This window comes from Dermacentor silvarum, chromosome 10 (genome assembly GCF_013339745.2).
Source record: "Dermacentor silvarum isolate Dsil-2018 chromosome 10, BIME_Dsil_1.4, whole genome shotgun sequence".
Classification (NCBI taxonomy): domain Eukaryota; kingdom Metazoa; phylum Arthropoda; class Arachnida; order Ixodida; family Ixodidae; genus Dermacentor; species Dermacentor silvarum.
In genome coordinates, this window is record NC_051163.1 from 24,324,634 (window position 1) to 24,343,589 (window position 18,956).

The window sequence follows — 18,956 nt, forward strand, 5'->3', positions numbered from 1 at the left end:
TCGCAGTAATGTGAACATATAAAAAAAAAAAAAAGGCCTGAGGGCTGTTCAAGCTGCCGCAGGTACTTTCGCCCTTAGCCTCCCCGATGTAAGTGGAGAAGGAAAGAAAGAAAGCAAGCAAGTAACCAAGCAAGCAAGCAAGACAGAAAGAAAGAAAGGAAGGAAGCGAGAAAGAAAGACAGACAGAAAGAAAGGATGCTAGAAAGAACGAACGAAATAAAAGAACTAAAGCAAGCAGGCAATGCATGCATGCAAGAAAGAAAGAACGAACCAAATAAAAGAAAGAAAGAAAGCAAGCAAGCAAGCAAGCCAGAAAGACCGAAAGGAAGCAAGCAAGAAAGAAAGTCAGAAAGAAAGAAAGGAAGAAAGAATTAAAGAGAGAAAGGAAGCAAGAAAGAAAGAACGAACGAAATAAAAGAAAGGAAGCAAGCAAGCAAGAAATAATTAATGAAAGAAAGGAAGCAAGCAAGAAAGAAAGAAGTGAAAAAGACAAAAATAATTTTCCGCTCAGAAATAATTCAGTTCCCCTCGCAAGGCGATGTTTCTATAAATACTTTATTATTCATAATCCTCATCCTCTTCCGGCTTGCCTGGTCTTGTAGAAGCCGTAGGCGAAGAGCGCCGCGACTGCGACGCCTCCGCCCAGGAATATCATGAAGAAGGACAGGCCAGTGGCCTTTGCTGCAAGTAAAAGAAGAGCAGTCACCACCTGTGTGCCGCCAATGTTAGGTAAAGGAAGCAGGAGCGGGCAACTTCCTGTTAACGATCCGGAATGATTGGCACTTGGGGCTTAACGTACCGAAACTATGCATGGGTTTTGAAGGTTAAAAAAAAATAGTGGCAAAAACGAAGACAGGCGGAAGAAAATAAAGAGCGCACACGCACACACACACACACGGACGCGCACACACACGCACGCGCACACACACGCACACACCACGAAGCGCTGACTAACAACTTGGGGGGTTTATTGCGATGACAGCAATAAACCCTCGCAGGGTTGTCAGAAGATGCCGTATAGAAGTGGTTGGGGGGCTCCTGAACAATGTTAACCAGCTATAGAAGGTTATTTATTGCGTAGCAAAAGCGTGGCCCTGGATATTGCGCCTGTCGGAGTGTGGCCGGCTCGACCGGTAATCGAAACCGTGGCGTTTCTTGCTCATCCGGAGAACGTCATAGTCATCGGGTAATCGCGGCGGGTGCGAGCATTCAGGTGTAGGAGCGAGTCGTGTTGGCAGCTCTCGTACGTCGATAACAAAGGCCGCGTAATGTAGCACTGACACGTGCGGGGGTTAACTACTAATATTGTATTTTCAAGAAACCGCCCAACATAGGCTACATTATTATTATTATTATTATTATTATTATTATTATTATTATTATTATTATTATTATTATTATTACTACTAGTAGTAGTAGTAGCAGTAGTAGTAATAGTAGTAGTAGTACTAGTACTAGTACTACTGTTTTCAAAACATATATACACACACATGACAGGAAATGGAAAGCAAGGAGCAGGCTGGCAAGTGCCACCGAAAGGGGCACAACGCCTACCTACTCTTCAGAAAGAAGGAAACAGAAACATAGAAATGAAAAATAGGAAGTAGGGGACATGGGCACAAGTAGAAAATGTACTTAAGAGTGCACACTAGTGTTTCGTAGGCCCGTAATTCAAGATTACGCCGATCCGCCGAAAAAGGAAACTAATTTCTCGGAAACTCGAACTGACAATGCGAAACTGACGAAGGCACTCCAATGTTTGCAACTGCCAAGTCTGAACTGCAGTTTTCAGTTTCGGGTTGCGTGTCAAAGCGCGAAGAAGAAAATGCAGTTTTTTTTTTTTTGTCTCGCGAAACGCCTGTTCAGCACGCTTTTGATCACAGCTGCATATATTCTATATCTATACGCGTCTGTTGTATCGATGTTTCTCTGTATCTTTTGATGAAGCGCAGGCTCTGGCGATGAGAAGGTACTGCGACACAGTTTGGAGGTAGCGTGCCTTCCTCAGGCTGCTGTGAAAGTTTTTTTCTGACAAATTTCTGACAAGTTAGCATTGAGCTATTGAAGCTCGATGCTAACTAAAGTTAGACTTCCGATTTCAGCAGTTCTTACTTTCGCGCCTTAGTAAAATAATTTAGAATGCTTATGAGCGAAACACAGCGCTTCCGACATCGCTGTGGACAGTTGAGAGCATTGTTCAAGGCATAACGTGCATCAAGATTATTAAAGATGCTTCAGACAAGTCGGCAGACATGTGCGAACGTAAGCTAAAAAAAATGATCGCAGCTTGCACTAGTGGTGCAAGGCTGGAGCAAACAGCGGAGCTCGTTATCGACCATGCTTTGAGCGGCACCTAAGCAGCCAGGGTCACTATCACGACGACGTTGGATACTCAAACGCAGACTCTCGCGTTCTCGTTCTCGAAACTCGGGATCTTCAACTGGACGACGTCTCTTCTCGGCTGCTACTTCGGCACGGTATTCCGGATCGGCTCGCCGCCGACGCGCAGATTGTCGCTTGGCCACACGACGCGCTTCTAGACGCGGCCTGGCGAAGCGTTGACGTATACCTAGGCGAAGCGAGGCACATGTCGCTAGGCGACGCGAAGTGACGTCATGGCTAGACGGAGCAGGTGCGCGGTCGTAGTTAGGTCGTAGCAGCTCGGCGCGGCGGTGCGGAGCAGCGGCGAAGCTGTGTCAAGTGGTTGCTAGGCAACGCGCGGCGTTTCTGGTTTCTCAGTTCCTAGTCTACGCAAACACGCAAACGTCTACGTATACACGCAAAGCGCCTCGAGCAACCAGTCGCGTGGCAATTCTGCGTGTATTCGCGGGCATCTTTCACGCTCGGAAAACACATTTATGAAGCACGTATTGAGCAACAGATAGCTGTATCGGGAGTTTTTCATGATGCTCTACAATTTTCTCATTGCCACTTTGACAATTAGGACAGTAATTCTCGAGTTATATAATTAATTAGAATTAGCTAATCAAATATCAGTAACGAAAAAATTACTGGCGGGTACTCCACTGCACTGGAAACAATACGCACTAGGTTTTGTTCGCTCAATGCCATTCCTCTTTTTTTTTTAAATCGTCCTGCGTGATAGCTGGGACACCCGGCCTGTATATATATACACGTACACACGCACATGCGCACACACACACCACTATATCTACATCTACCTCTACTACGTGACCGGCTTCCGACACTTCACACACATACATTTTTCCCCCACTTTGACACTCCTAATGCTAACACATGAAAATACACGCGCCTGTCTTCTTTCTAGCTTTAGCAGAATGAGTCACAAGCGAATGCAGCGCCATAGACGTCGCAGATGAAAAGCATATGGAAAATAAGGAAATTCGTAACATGTACGCACCATTGGTGTGTAGTGCCGAGGATGCTTTTGCTACTTGACGATCGTCTACAAAGGAAAAATAGAAATACTTTAGTGAGAGCTGGGTAGCTTAGCCAAGCCAAAGTGCCTGACATGCTATACTTAGTTGATTAGGGTGAAATATTAATGAGTACTGGCGTCGCATTTCGGACTTCTTTATTTCTTGCGTTAAATGCAGGTCCTCAAATTTCAAACTCCAAGAAAAATATTGCCAAGCCTCAGAGCACGTGAAACAGTTTACTAGCTATAAAGGTTTTGCTAAGAACAGCTTCAGTTTCCTTTCTCAGAAGGTGTGTGTGCCCTGCAGTGAAGTCATGACGCAGAAGGTGGTCACGTGGAAGCATGGCATCATAACATTTTGGCACTATTAAAAGTCAGGAATGTCATGCCTGTATTCATATCATGCATAATGAAAAAAAAAAAGATTGCTTAGCTTGCACTGGAGGCGCAATGCTTAAGAGACAGCGGAGCTGATGGGCACCTAGCTAGTCCTGGCTTTTGGGCTAGACTAAGCACTACCAAGTCATCCCCAGCATTTCCGGAATTTATTGATTATTGATCGATTATCGATTAACTATTAATTGGCCATCGACGACTAACAAAGCTTAAATAGTCCCAAACATGCTTAGCTAGACTTAGCCAGGCTCAGCTTCGCTAGTTCACAGGTGTATGTGCCATTGCGCTTGGACCATTTCTGCACTACCACCAGGATCGGTCCACATTGATTGTGGACGACTAACGGACTATCGGCCGGCTTAAACATCTCCGCTGTTAAAAAAGGCCAAATGTAACAACATTTTATTTCGGCTAAATTGGTTATAGATGAGTATATAGTCTATACTACTGAAGTGATCCTAGCATGGATGGATGATAGTTATTTCATTAGCATCCTTTGAGCGGCACCTAAGTAGAAGACGTGTGCACTTAGTGACTTAGTGCAAGGAAATCAAATAGAAGCTTGCAATTCTGCATCCTGCAGGAATTAAAGCAACGCTCCTGCAAACTTATTGTCCCCCCCCCCCCCCCCCCCCAACCAACGGTTGTGGTTTCCTTTTTGCCACGAGTTGCTTCTGGAGAGGTAAAGCATGCGCTGAAAGCACAAAACGAACACACTCGGAAGCGCGAGGGGTTTTGCGAGGGTGGGTGCCGAAGTATCTCGGGCGTGGGAGCTGTGCTGTAAGGGTTAACGATCCGCCGCAGGAAAAGAGCCGCACAGACCCCGTAGTTCCGCACTCACAGTTTCCCGTGTATGTGTAGGAGTTGCAGATGGGCGACATGACGGTCCCGTACGGTCCCTTGTCGCCGTCGTACAGCAGGCAGTCGCCCTTGCCCAGCTCACGCTTGCCGGCGCAGTGGTCGAACCTGTCGCAGCGGAAGCTCGCTTCCCAGCACTGGCGCGCGCACTCGGCCTCGGACACCTTCTTGATCACCGTGCGCGGGGTGCCCAGCAGGCGGACCAGGCGGTCCTTGCGGTAGTCGCTGATGTGCTTGCCTGCGAAGCCCAGGGGGGACACGCGCGGTTGTATTCGAAGCGTTAACCCTGTTATGCCACTAAATCAGTTCAGAGTGATAACGTGTTCTTTCAAAGTTTCGGTTTCGTTCAGTTCGTGGGGGTAAGGGGTTCATTACTAAAGGAAAAAAAAATCTAGGCAGAACTACATTTTTGTTTTTAATTTTGCGCAGGAACCCCAGCGCCGGTGCCTAGGTGTGACGCAGTGAATTTCAAGGTATTTTCCCTTATTTGGGGTATTTCGGCGACTGTAAATGTTCTGAAACTTTCTGAGTTAAGCGTTTGGCTCCTTGAATATGCATTGTAGTTCACCTTTGTCAGCACAAAATCTGGCCGGAGCGGACGTTGGTGTGATAGTTTTTAGGTGGCCTCGGGGGCACCTCACCTTCGCTTCTGCGTCTTTTTTGACCAGGCCTTCTTTGACGATAAGAGTGGCCTTTTTATGACATTTTATGAGCGTAATTTACTTAATACGCCTAGACGTTTTCCTCGGAGTGGCGTGAACATTTAAAACTTAACCTAACTTGTGCGTGCTCACGGTGTTGACGTGTTTTTCCCGGTGTCGTCATGTCTCGGCTTTTTACAAGACTATGGTCGCCCCCTTGCTGCCAAAGCTGTGGTACCCATCACTCTTCGGTACTGCGCGCATACTGGCGGGTTGAGTTGACGGAGAACGAAGGCAGTTGTAACTTTGCGGGAGAAGCCTTCATACTGCAGTATTCATAATAAAAAATGATGGTGCTGATGTGGGAGTTGGTAGGGATTGATAGATTAATGTGCTTTAACCATTGACGTGCCATGAATGAGCTGGGTTCGGCTACGCGTTTCTGACAAATGCGGCCCAGGACTAGGCGTGCTCGTCGACGGTACTTTTTTTTTTTTAATAATGCCATGGACGAGCTCGCTTCCTCAGTGGTTTGTCGTGCTTCTGATAGATGGCAGCACACAATCCGTGTGGCAGCGCAAGCATGAAGCGAGTTTATTCTGGCGGAGAAAGTAAAACATGTTGGCAGCTGAGGTCTTTAAACCTGATCTGACTTTTTTTTTTTTTTTTTGGTCGGGATTTGGGATAATAGTGCGCCACGAATTAACGGCCTGAAGAAGATGCACCGCGGCTTTGAGACACCCCGCAGTGGAGAGCTCCGTGTTAAACTTTGACCACCCCCGGGGTTCTTTTTAAAGGTGTACCTAAGTCTAGGTACACGAGTCTTTCTTTATTTTGATATCAATTATGTGGACACTCAAGGCGCATTTCTGCCGTTGTTTTATCGCTGTACGCGTCGTCGTGTAGTTCAGTATAAAGCCTAAAGGCGATAACATCGTCGCCGCGCGCCGTATTCCGCCCCAATCGGAATGCGACCGCCATGGCCGGGAGTCGAACCCGTCGACCTCGTGTTCAGCAGCAGATCGCCGCAGCCTGTGAGCCACCGTGACCGGGGATTGTGATTGTGACGGTGGTGGTACTGGTAGTTGTTTGAGGTTAATGGGAAATCACCACGAATCGGGAACTCACGTGTGTAGTGGCTGCACTTCTCGGCGTCGCTTCGGTCGAGGTCGGCTGGGTCGCTGACTTCGAGGATGTGCTTGTCCTGCAGACGGCAGACGGGCTTGCCCTTGCGCGACCTTGTGCAGAAGTCGAACGCCTTGCAGACGAACTCCTTCTCGTTCAGGCACATGGCGGCGCACTCGGCCGGCTGGCTCACGTTCACGTACTTGCGCGCCGTGAACGAGTAGCAGATGCCCGGCAGTTCCTCAAAACTGCTCTGGAAGCTCTCTACGGGAAAAGGCAAAGCAAAGTTTCGATTTCACTGATTTATTTATTTATCGTCTGCTGGCTGCTATACTATTGCTGAAAGCTGGGAGAGTTGGTTACTTGCATTATGAAACGCAGTTATACGGCGCTAAGAAAATCGGAACAGAAGTTTACTCGAAATGCCAGCGCCAGGACGGCAACGTTTCACTTTCACTGACTGGCTAGTTTATCGTCGCTCGCATTCCCACCAAGTTGATATGCCTTGCGAACTCACTAGCTACAATTCGTACATTGAAGTATGTGCCGTAAATTAATTAATTAAAAAGGTAATGAGTGCAATTATGTTAATTATCCAATTAAGCATTTTGTTTTCTCGAAGAAGTAATGGCCACCTCAGCGAGTAATTTAGCTCAACGCTTAGAATTTTGCTATCTACCACAGGCTATTTTTAAAGCTTTGGTGTAGCTAATATATATATATATATATATATATATATATATATATATATATATATCCTGTATAGCAGAAACATAGTAGCGTATAGTAGAGCACTGCACGGACCGATTTTTTTCAGCCCGGGCCAGGCCCTGGCCCGTTTTTACGTTGGGCTGCCCACCCGAGCCCGATCAGAACTTTTATGGCGAGACCCGGGCCCAGCCCGGGCCCAGAAATAATCTACGTTACCCGCCCGGCCCCCCACCCCTTTACTTTAGGCCCGAGCCCGGCCCGATCCCGGCTCGAAACTGTCCCGAACCCGGCCCGGGCCTGGGTCAAAAAACCTAAACGCGGCCCGGGCCCGGGTCAAAAAGCACACGCCGTGCCCGAGCCCGGCCCGAGCCCGTGAAAAAACTGCTCTACCCGGCCCGGCCCGGCCCACGGGCCGGGCCGGGCTCGGGCTTTCGGGTAAACCCGAGCCCGTGCAGTGCTCTAGCGCATAGCATGCATATAACAGAATAATACAGCCCATACACCTGAATTTAGTTTCTGAGCAAGTTATACAAGGTTAAAATGGCACATGGTCACTTTAAAATTTCGGAAGGAAAATGCAAGGGGCCGCAAGAAATATCTGAAGCCACAAGCACAAAGATTAAGCAAATCGGTGCACTATTCTTTATTCCTGTGGTATTTGCATGATCGCAGCGCCAGAGCTTCCTTAGCATTTTTTTTCCCTATAAGCCTTTCTGGCTGCTGCTGATAATCACAGTGATGATGATTATGAGGTGGCGCGAACACAAGTGAACACGTGTAGTCCGATTGAGCATGTTGCTAGTTGTGATAACAACGGTGAAGATGATGGCGACGTGGCGCTGTTCACAAGTGAACAGAGAACAGTGTGACAGTAAGAAAGCGGGCACTCACCGAAGTACAAGCAAGGAAAGAAAACAGGAAATGTTTTGTCACAGTAACAAAACGGGCACTCGCCTAAGTGCAAGGTACTTAGTACCCAAGTACTTAGGCCAGTTTTTCGATTGTGACAATGTTCAACCCTCACCTGAGGAGTTTTCGTCGATCCTTGAATTATAAGAGTACCGTGTGAATCTACTTTATGCTGCTGTTGCTGCTGCTGTTGCTGATGATGATGATGGGGCTGTGCTACTCACTAGTAAACACAGTGCCGTGCGACTAGATCTGCTGCTGCTAAGGATGGTGACAGTGTTGTTGATGATGACGAGGCGGTGCTACTCACTAGTCAACAGAGTACTGTTAGAATGAACTTACTGCTGCTGCTGATGATGAGGCTGCTCTACTCACTATCGAACACGGTGCCATCCAACTGGATCTGCTGCTGCTAAAGATGATGATAGTAATGATGAGGCGGTGCTACTCACTAGTGAACACAGTGCCGCCCGACTGGATCTGCTGCTGCTAAAGATGATGAGAGTGATGAGGTGGTGCTACTCACTAGTGAACACGGTGCAGTCTGACTGGACCTCCGTGTCCTGATACGTGGGCCTTCTAGCCTCGGTGCTGATGACGCACTGCTTGCTGGCCAGACACGTCGAGAAGGCGAAGCAGTCCTCGCGGTCGCGGCAGATGTCGGCGCAGTCCTGCGCGGCGAACGAGCCCACGTGCATGCCGTAGGACGCGCTCGTCTTCAGTCGCGCGCCCACGCCGTACTCGCTGAAATCCTTCGGCAGGTACAGGCCTGCGACGATGGCAGGGTCGCGGTAACACATGGGACACGATAGGACGTCCAGGGTTTTAAGGGACACTACAAGGCAACACTAAATCAGTTTAGCTCGCTGAATTATTAAGGACCCATGAGCCTTACATGGCTCATGGGTCGAAAAATTGACCGTCCGAGGTTATGGCAGCAAAATTCAATGGCACCAGAATTGATGGCGCCACCATTGATGGTCGAAGCCACGACCTTTGGTGTTAATTAAGACAGCGTTAATTAAGGTACAGTTAATTAAGGCACTGGAACGCACGACCTTTAGTGGGAGTTAAACCCACGACCTTTGGGGTTAATTAAGGTACCGTTAATTAACATGTAGTTAATTAACATATAGTTAATTAAGGCACTCGAACTCGCGAACTTTGATGGGAGTCGAACCAACCTATGGCGTTAATTAAGGCGAAGTTAGTTAAGATATAGTTAATTAAGGCACTCGAACCCACGACCTTTGGTGGGAGAAAACACGTAATAGGAAGTAACAACGCATTCGAATGACAATGCCAAGTAAGTTTATGTCTCGTGAGCGCGCAGGCTTTTGCCTTCATGCTCTTTAGCGTATGCTAGACTGTCATTTAGACTGTCAACTTTTCTTTGAAACTTCAACCTACTTTCTTAATTTAGCGGTAAGGGATTGATAACTATAGCGGGGAAAATGAAGGCCATACTTTTGAAACCTGTCGTCTCTACACTTTTCATAGCGTAGCCAAACCTTGCAGTTATAACTGATCAGTGGTAAAGAACTCTTTGCGAGGCCATCAATTTTCTCGTTATATATATATATATATATATATATATATATATATATATATATATATATTATCTTCTCGTTCTTGCGCCACCCTTCCAGTTCTTTTTATTAAATTTCTGAGCACCGCTGGTCATGCAAGCATGCGCGGTCGTTTAGTGAAAGATCTGGTCTTGTTTTCCGTTTGTTGGTCGTTCATTGGTTGAGTCTTCATTATGAAAATGACGCAACCCACCCTGGGTGATCGGTTGTGAATCAGGCGGTACGAGGTAAATGAAATAACGAGGAAAATTAGTCGCACTCTAAATTGCGAAATTAAAGGGTAAGTGATACGAATGTGAATATTTGATTTGTAAACATATACACAGGAAAGAGAAAGCGGGGAGCAAGGCTGGCAACTGCCACCGGAAGGGGCACAACGCCTGCCTACTCTTCAGAAAGGAGGAGACAAACATAGAAATGCGAATAGAATAATAAGGAAATATTGAATTATATAAATCAGTGAGATTACAAAAAAAGGCATGCAGTTCCTTTTGATTCTCAGAGAAAATTGAAGACGGCATCACAAAACGTACCCGCGGCTAAAACACAGAGTGGTAGCAGAAAAAGAAATGACCAGCGGTAGAGTCAAGTTCATACGAAGCTTTTCGAAACGGTTATTCCTGAAGGTACTTTCGTTTGAAGAGCAAAACATACGTTGAATGTAATGACACGTTCTTTTTTTTTTTTCGGTATGACCTTAACGCGTTATTCCTCGACACCCACACGTTAACTGACCCACTTTTTACTGCATCCTGAGTGACGGCGGCATTTCTCAAATCCTTCCATTAGCAGCTGCCGCTAATCAAGAAAAAAAAACGGAAGCCCGTGGGCTCACCTTGCTGATGGAAATGCCTGAGGTCCGGATCTTTCTCTCCGATGACGTCACGGAGTCCCCCAGTGGAGTACTCGATGGTTTCGGCAACAAGTGTGGCAACCTGAAATGAGACGAAATCTTTCAAAGTTTGCCATCGATAATGAAATTTTACTTGGTTACACATCTCGGAGGCACATATGACAGACAAGCGGCTTCAGATAAAACGCTTGACGAACCAGTGCACAAACTATGTATGACTAGCTATGTGGCAAGTAAAGTGGATGGCGAGCGTTTCGACGAATGTTATCACTTGCTCAGGCGTATGCGAGTCTTCCTTCCCTCTTACCATCGTCTCCGATTGCTTTAACCGGTGACCTTACCAGCATTTAAACTCCGCGTGGCCCGTCAGCCGTGGAGATTCCTACTAAAATTACTAAAGGGAACTAGAGCGGTGTAGCGTTCAGGTCGTTCATCCGCTATGGGAATGGAAGTTAGTGCTACATGGATTTGTACAATATTCTTCTTTGTGGCTTCAGACGTTCCTGTGGCGCTATTGCGCCTTATCTGCCTTTATTGGTCTGAATTTTCAAGAGATCATTCTTTTTCTGTATTCATGTATGGAACAAGACTCTGCTACGCGCATGCATAATCGTTTGAAATTGTTGAATTTATATCAAAATATTTTCATTTAGTTTAAGCAAACCCATGTGCTATGAGTCATTATCATATCAGTCATTATCATGTTTGCAGCTCACGTAGACACTGGCGCCAAAGTTCCCCCTAGGGATTTTTGTGAGAAACTCTAGGCAGTTAATCACATTGCTGAAAATTAATTTCTCAGACCAGATACTACTTTTAGTCGCCATTTCGTGAACAAACCAGGGGCTACCGCACCGCTACACGAGATCCGAGGTGCTGCACGATAAACTTGAACTCGCTGTTTAACAAGGCGTCTTCGAGGGCCCCGATGGCATCCCGGGTCAGGACGATGTTCCTTTTGCGAGAGCGCTCCGTCTCTGAAAAGAAACGAGGCGGATTTTTCGTATGTAGACTAGGAAATGAAATTATTATACTACACTTCCTTGCTCACTGGCTCATTTTCAGTGGTAAAACCGATCTTGGCTATCCCGCAACAGGTATCTCGGAGGCACATATGACACACAAGAAGCTTCAGACAAAATGCTTCGCGAACCAGTGTTGACACATTTTAAATCGTGGACTTTTTCGAACACCCAACTTGAGCACGTCCGGCTACCTTACTTTTCCTACCGCAAGTACCTTGAACATCGTTTGCTGTCGCGAGCAGTTCACTTACTCTCGCAAGAAAGGTGCTATAGTTGCCAGAGTTGTTTCATTTCAAATTTATAGAAGTGTCAGCCCAAGCAACGTGTTTCAGCTCCGCATCATTTGCGAGGAAGCCTATATGCTCAATACTGAATACCTGAACACTGAATGGTTTCGAATGAAATGTTATCTTAAATGAAGGTTTATTTTCTTTTTTTTTTTCAGAGAGATCCTTAATTTAGATTCATAGGTGTATTTGTAAAATGTACCAAACATAGCAAAAAAAAAAAAGTCATGCTTGCAATTTTCAAGCCATACCAGACGCACAAGTTATATAAATAGCTGGGCACGATATCGCCGGTTTTATTCCCAGCCACATCGGTCGCTTTGTTATGAGGTCGGAATAGAAAAATGCTTAGATTCAAGCACGTGCAAAAAAAAAGAGAAAAAGAAAACTCAGGAGTTCAAAATAATCAAGTCCTATGTTATGGTGAAAGTTATATGGCCAGCGTTGCTTCGGCGCTCAAAATGAGTGAGTGAGCGAGAGAGTGAATGAATGATAAATAAATCAATCAATAAATAAATAATAAATAAATCAATCAATAAATAAATAAATAAATAAATAAATAAATAAATAAATAAATAAATAAATGTTGTCAGCAGTCCTATTTGTAGTCTTTTTCTCACAGGTAAACTTTCGTCACGAGATTTTCTTTTACTGGCAATACGCGTAGCAATTAGAATGTTTCTTATCTTCGCGCCCCCATCTGCTGTGAAATGAATTAAGATCATGCAGGAGACAAATACGGGAGAAATAAACGTTACTTACTCACGAAAGTGTTGCATTCCACGGAGTTCTCAAGAACACCGGCTGACTCCACATCTTTCTTCGTCGTTGTGGAGCAGAACGATCCGCAGTAAGATACCGCGCTAAAAAAGAACGCGAACGTGACTTTTCAGAACATGCAGCAATGTAGATGCTTCCGGTGGGTTACACAATCGAGTTTTATACTGCCTTTTATTATATTTTTTGCTTTATGAATTGGGCTCCTTTGACCGATTTGTCTCTGATTACACAAACTGCAGAACGTGCCGCTTTGCTGTAGCTCACTTTATATCGACCGTGTAAGCAAGTTCTAGAACAGGCTTAGAAAACTTTATGATACTTTGACCTTTGATGAATTTATTGCTTGCGGACAAGTCGGCGGTACAATAATTGGAAACATTTCAAATTTCGATCAATCAATATATCAATTACTGCGCGGTAAGAGCGCATAATTGTCTCTGTGAAAAAAAATGACAGCAGATCCACGAGGTGAATGATGATGAGTGGGCGAAGCTCCGGAGGGAATCATCGGATCTCCCGCTTAAGGGGACGCTAGCACAAACGCGTTAGAAACGTGCAGTACTCTCTAGTAAGGGGGAGCGGCCACAGCGTCTTACGCAGCCATTTACACATGCCGGAACGTGCACCGCGTTTGCCGACGCCATCACATGACTGCCGAGAGAGTATACCCCCCGTATTCATAAACGCTCCTCGACTTGAACTTGACTTGCCACCGCTTTGGGCAGCGCGTTCGAAACGCGTTGAAGGTAAGGCGGAGAGGCCACAGCGTCTTACACCAGCTTCTTACACGGGCCGTAACGCGCTAGCACAAACGCGTTAGAAACGCGCTAGAAACGCGGCCTTTCGTTAATGATGGGTATTTATAGCCATCGTGGTGCGTTTGTCCATGTCCGCTTCGTGGCGTAGTGGGCTAACGCCGCGCGCTCGGAAGCGAGGGGTCCCTGGTTCGATTCCGCGCTACGGACACAACTTCGGAATTTTTTTCTCATTTTTCTCAGACTGGTTACACACTACTACTACTACTACGACGGGGACGGAACGGGTGCCGCTATAAGGAGCTTCGCCCCTTAAAAACATCGGGCAGGATTCATCTAGGATGACTATCCAAGTATACAAATAGCCGGAACGAGTCAAGCATGAGCCATGTACTGCACTCGGGCTCATCTCTCATATTTCCTACTAGACACTCTGCACCTTTTCACTGCGCTGCCACGAAGTCCATGCATAACCAGTGGCCCACATTGACCCAAGACGGCGTCAGAGAGAGAGAGAGAAATTGACAGTCATTTTAGCATACGCCAAAGATGGTGAAGGCGAAAGCCTTCGCGCGTCAGAGGCATTCATTAAATTACTTGACATTCTCATTCGAATGCGTTGTCACTTTTTATTATTTGTTCTTTTCCGACCAAAGGTCGTGGGTTCGAGTGCCTTGACTGTACCTTAATTGACTGTACCTTAATTACTGTACCTTAATTGACTGTACCTTAACTAACTGCGCCTCAATTAACCTCGCCCTAATTAACACCAACGGTCGCGGGTTGCAGTGCCTGAATTAACTTCATATAATAAATATTGCCTTTTTCGGCATGGTGAGCGGCATCGGAGCCAGCTGTGGAAGACGACGACGACGAACGCGCGAGCAGTGGCGCGATCGTGTCTCTGCGGGAGGCGAGCTCACGTGGCTTTCTGTACCGCGCGCCGCGTTCTTCAAGGCCACCGTCTGCTGAGTTGTTTAAGGCGTTCGCCTTAAACACTAAGCTTTATGCAAAAGTGCACACGAGCGTAAGTAGCTCCTCCACTGTGCAGTGGGTGGTTCCCCTCAGTCCAGGAGTCCAGCGGCCCTAGCTGTCCTACTCGCTCGGTTGATCAGGTTGAGCTGGTCCGTCGAGTCGGAGCTGGACAGCGCTGCCTCCCATTGCCGTGTGGTGCGGTGTGTTACGGGTGTGAGCTGTGGTGTGCTTGCGCAAGCCCATACCATGTGGTAAAGCGTTGCGCATTGATCGCAGTGTAGGCATTTATAGGAATACTGCAAGGTGCATTGAAGAACGGCACATGCCCAGTGGAATATACCCACAGGGAACCCGCCGTGGTAGCTCAGTGGCTATGGTGTTGGGCTGCTGAGCACGGTCGAGGTAGCGGGATCGAATCCCGGCCACGGCGGCCGCATTTCGATAGGGGCGAAATGCGAAAACACCCGTGTACTTAGATTTAAGTGCACGTTAAAGAACCCCAGGTGGTCCAAATTATTCCGGAGCTCGGAGACGACTCGGAACTCCACCAGTATGGTGGCGCTATCTAGGTGAGATGCCTGCAAACGCAGCGTCCGCAGGCGCAGACGACGATATGCGATTCAGACGAAGCGCGCAATCAACGCGCTCCCCGAGCTGCCAAGCCTCCGCAAGTATGGTGGCGCCATTTAGTTAAGATGCCTGCCAAGGCGGCGCGCTCGACATGTAAGTTGTAAGTTGCAGTTCTAAGGCTTGATCGGGCTCAGCAGACTGCTGTGCAGATAGCATTACAAGCCGCAGCTCGCCGTCGACGCCGGGCGGATAGTTCAGATCGTTCTCGTCAAAACGAGGCGAATAGACTGCCGCGAAGACCCTGTGTGCGTGGTGCTCAAATTGGAGCTGCTCTTGAGCCGCTCCACCAGCTTACGCTGTGACTATGCTGCTTGTGCCGCGCAGGCCTGTGACTTTTTTTTTTCTCACAGTCAATGCTTTTCTTTATGATATCTGTTCATTGATGTGATATTACGCACTCCGCTTCAATTTGCTGTGCTGTGTTATATATATTGCGTTTCCCCCTGAGCCATATATAAATGTTGTGGAGTTTTCCTTCGTGTGACTTGTCATAACTATTATCTGATATGTAGGCGAATGTTTCATCATTTTACATAGTATATTGTGAGTCACTGCTGCTGGCGCACCATACGGGACCCAAAACCCAGTCAGGGGACTAGTTTATCCTTTAGTCTTGGCTCACTTGCAATACGACTCTATTGCATGAAACAATAGACTTCAAACTTCGAAATACCCTGATCTTTTTGTCTTGAAGAAAAAAAAAAACCACTGAGATGTTTTAGTGCGCACAGTCTGGCTGCTGTAAAGCTTTTTGAAAAAAAAAAAGAGTGTGCTGTACAAGATTAACGAAGCGATTTCTCCTCATCCGTATACGCGTTAACTTGAAATCATGACAAAAATTGTTTCGCGGCCCTTTTGCCACCTGCGCTTCTTTTCTTTTTTTTTTGCAACTCCTTTATCACTGGGAAATGAGAGGTTCGGGAACTTCGCCTCACCTGCAGTCCTTATATTGGTTTGAAGAACACGTTTTGAGGCAGTCGCCCTGCGTGATGACACCCTCGGACCAATCCGGTTCCATGATTTTCTTGTTCTGGATCTCCTTGTAGTCAGCTGCACGGCACAGAATTATGAACTTTCGACTGCTTTGAAGTTTTCTAGGATGGCGGAGACAGGACATTCACAAAGCTTACTGAACGCACGTGAGTTGTTACGAAGTAGCATGTTACGAACGCCTACCGACGTTCGAGGTACTGTGCAGTACGATGTAGTACGTCAACAATGGCTAAACATAGCAAGATGTAAAAGTGTTACCCAATTACGCGTGAAACGATTTTAAGGTAGATCCGCGGTCTATGCCGTTCCGTGGAATGCAAAGATAATTTTTACACACATAAATTTATCTTACTATAAGCCATTTGTGTTAACTTTATTAGCGCTGCCATGAACACAAGAGTAAACGTTGGTTTTAAATTGATTAACCACAATTAAGTTAACACGCATTTCTCGTGTGTAGGGATAGAGGATATCACATTCTTAACTTGCTATCGATGTACGGTAGACAACGAGACAATTTTAGACAAGCAAAACATGCAGAATTTCTGCGGAGATAAACTATTTCGATAGCTCAGCACACACCTGAAATAGCAGGATGTCCCAAGATGAGCACCGTTATGTAGACCATGTTTTCGGTGAAGTCAATCTGGAGAAGCCAAAAGAGTTGGCATTGGTGGCGGCGTTTCTCTTGCACCAGCGATCTTTCTTTCTCCCCCTTTCCCTTCCTCCAGTGTAGGGCAGCAAACCAGATCTCTCTCTTTTAATCAACCTCCCCGCCTTTCCTAATTTCATTTCTCTTCCTTTTTTGCATCTGCGCACAACACAAACGCTTCCAATGTCACCGAAAATTAGTCAATTATGGCAAGACACAGCACTTTGGTTGGCCCATTGCGGCGACACTGTTTTAGCTAAGTCTCTCTCTTGAAGCACGTATTCACAATATTATTAATCATGTCATCATATAAACTTCACACAGAGACAAAGAGAAACGGGCTAGCAATTGTATCCTGTAAGGGACACCATTGTCACACATCATCAGGTGAAGAATGCGAGCACTCGAGAGTACAGTATAGAGTCCCGTTGTTGACAAGAACTCTAGTACAGCTTTGTGAACTTCGCATGGGGTGGAAGCATGACCTTTTGAAAAATGAGAAATCGTTGAGCGAAGTTCGAGAAAGATGAAGTTGCTGGAACTTGCTGAGCAGCTTAGGACGACAACTGTCGAAAGCTGGGCGTTTTTTTCAAATAAAGCATGTGCTCGAGAGCGCTTCGCTTCTGGGCACAATTCTAGGCGCGAAGGCCTCGACGCACGTCATTTCCGGTGAAGACCGGATGTGCTCTACACTAACGCACAACGCTCAAACCCGGATGAACGTGTTGCCAAGGAATCGAACCTTACAATGATCTCTGCATGGCCGTGATTGAATCTGCTGCGCAGGGCATCTCTTTCGCACAGGTTATGCATCGGTTGCGTTGATGCAGCACATCGATAATGTGGCAGAATAGTGACATGTAGATTCGATTTCAATATTACCCGCAACACCGGTGCCCGTGGTTGAAGGAGCTTCAAGAATGCACAGTAGCTCTGGCATACAAAAAATGAGTTTAACAAATTCCAGTAGTTGGAACTGTGTATAGTTCTGCATGTTTTCGTATGTCGGCGTTGCTGCGTAGTCTTGGAGCCCCTTCAACCTCACAAACTTGTGTTGCTGCCCACACTGAACGCAACTGTACACACAAAGTGATAACGAGAAGGAACGATGCAGATTATCTTTCGATTCAAAAGGTGCGTTGACTGCAAAGAACTTTTGTTTTCTCTCGGATGCCGCGACCGGGAGACTGGCGGTTAATGTATATAGACGAATGGCAAACAAAGCACGCAATGCCGTGCTTCTTGCCTGTCTCAAATGTGCACGCCTCACTACAGACTGTCACGTTATGGATGCGAACAGTACGTGACTCGGCAACAATTGTTGCTACTCACCATTACGTCAGGGGTTCGGAGAGGTGAGAGTTTCGTGACACGTTGCAGCTCGGCCATGAATCTGCGCTTGATGTTGGCGCGGTTTATCATCAATAGGACCATGTGCTTCGACACTGCAGTGCAAAGTGGCGCACAATAAAAAAAAATAAAGAAAAATATTGAAGTGCGGAGATCACACTACAGTGTACACGCACAAACATGTACGAGAGAGAAAAAAAACTGCATTCGGAAAAAAAAGTCAGTTTCGTCCGAAAGGCGGAGCATCGATTGCGATGGCAAATTAGTAGAGAGCTCTACGAAGAATAGTAGCTTAATTGGCCGTATAAAGTTGTAAATATTCGCTTACTAACTAAATAGACAATCACGGTGTCACGCGCACGCAGATAAACATGAACACATCTCGCTTGATGACCAGGGAAAGTCGCTGTGAAAACACCGGAGTGAGAAAGCGCGCCAGCAGCAGCGGGCAAATTAGTATTCGCACTGTCTCTCGTCTCGCTTCAATGCGAACTAAACGTCGAAAGCAGAGCGCATATCAAGCTACCGGCGCTCGGCGAATGCCCTTTGTCCCAATCGCAGATCGCTTTGAAGATGAGGCCCGTGCGGGCGCGCACTTCGCCCGCATCGCAGTCACTTTCAAGGTACGGCGCCCGAGCGGCCGCGCTGTGAGCAGCAGCCCACGGCGCAGAACGCACCCCCTCCCCCCTTTCCGTTGCCTCGCCCCTGTGCCTCGTGCGCTCGCAGGACGACCGCGCGCTTCCGGCCTGCCTTAATGCCTCGCGTGGGCTACATTAAGCCGCGATTGCCGGCTCACCCTCCTACGGTTTCACTCGCACAAACAGCGTACGGCGCGCGGCGACGATTTTATCGCCATTGGGCTTTATACGGAACCTCAGGGCGACGACGACGACGGCAGAAATGCGCTTGGAGTGTCCATATAATTGCTATCGCAATAAAAGGACAGAAAAAAAAGGCGGAAGCAGTTTAATGATGCGTCCATGATGCTCATAGCCATCATCACATCCTTTCAGCCAAATCCATAGCT

At 46.8% G+C, this 18,956-nt stretch overlaps 1 protein-coding gene across 1 annotated transcript in view; it reads right to left on the bottom strand.

Annotated features, from left to right (window-relative positions):
* Positions 1-537: 537 nt before the first annotated feature.
* The window catches only part of LOC119466420 (uncharacterized), a 46,725-nt gene continuing 28,306 nt past the window's right edge, over positions 538-18,956 (bottom strand). The window contains exons 14-24 of the mRNA XM_037726933.2: positions 17,912-18,024; positions 16,510-16,573; positions 15,870-15,984; positions 12,557-12,657; positions 11,338-11,459; positions 10,465-10,564; positions 8,567-8,809; positions 6,424-6,684; positions 4,638-4,892; positions 3,383-3,427; positions 538-681 (exon numbers count right to left, since the gene is read on the bottom strand). Of these exons, the coding sequence (XP_037582861.1) occupies positions 572-681; positions 3,383-3,427; positions 4,638-4,892; positions 6,424-6,684; positions 8,567-8,809; positions 10,465-10,564; positions 11,338-11,459; positions 12,557-12,657; positions 15,870-15,984; positions 16,510-16,573; positions 17,912-18,024 (1,529 nt within the window). The 3' untranslated portion in view covers positions 538-571. The remainder of the gene's footprint in view (positions 682-3,382; positions 3,428-4,637; positions 4,893-6,423; positions 6,685-8,566; positions 8,810-10,464; positions 10,565-11,337; positions 11,460-12,556; positions 12,658-15,869; positions 15,985-16,509; positions 16,574-17,911; positions 18,025-18,956) is intronic.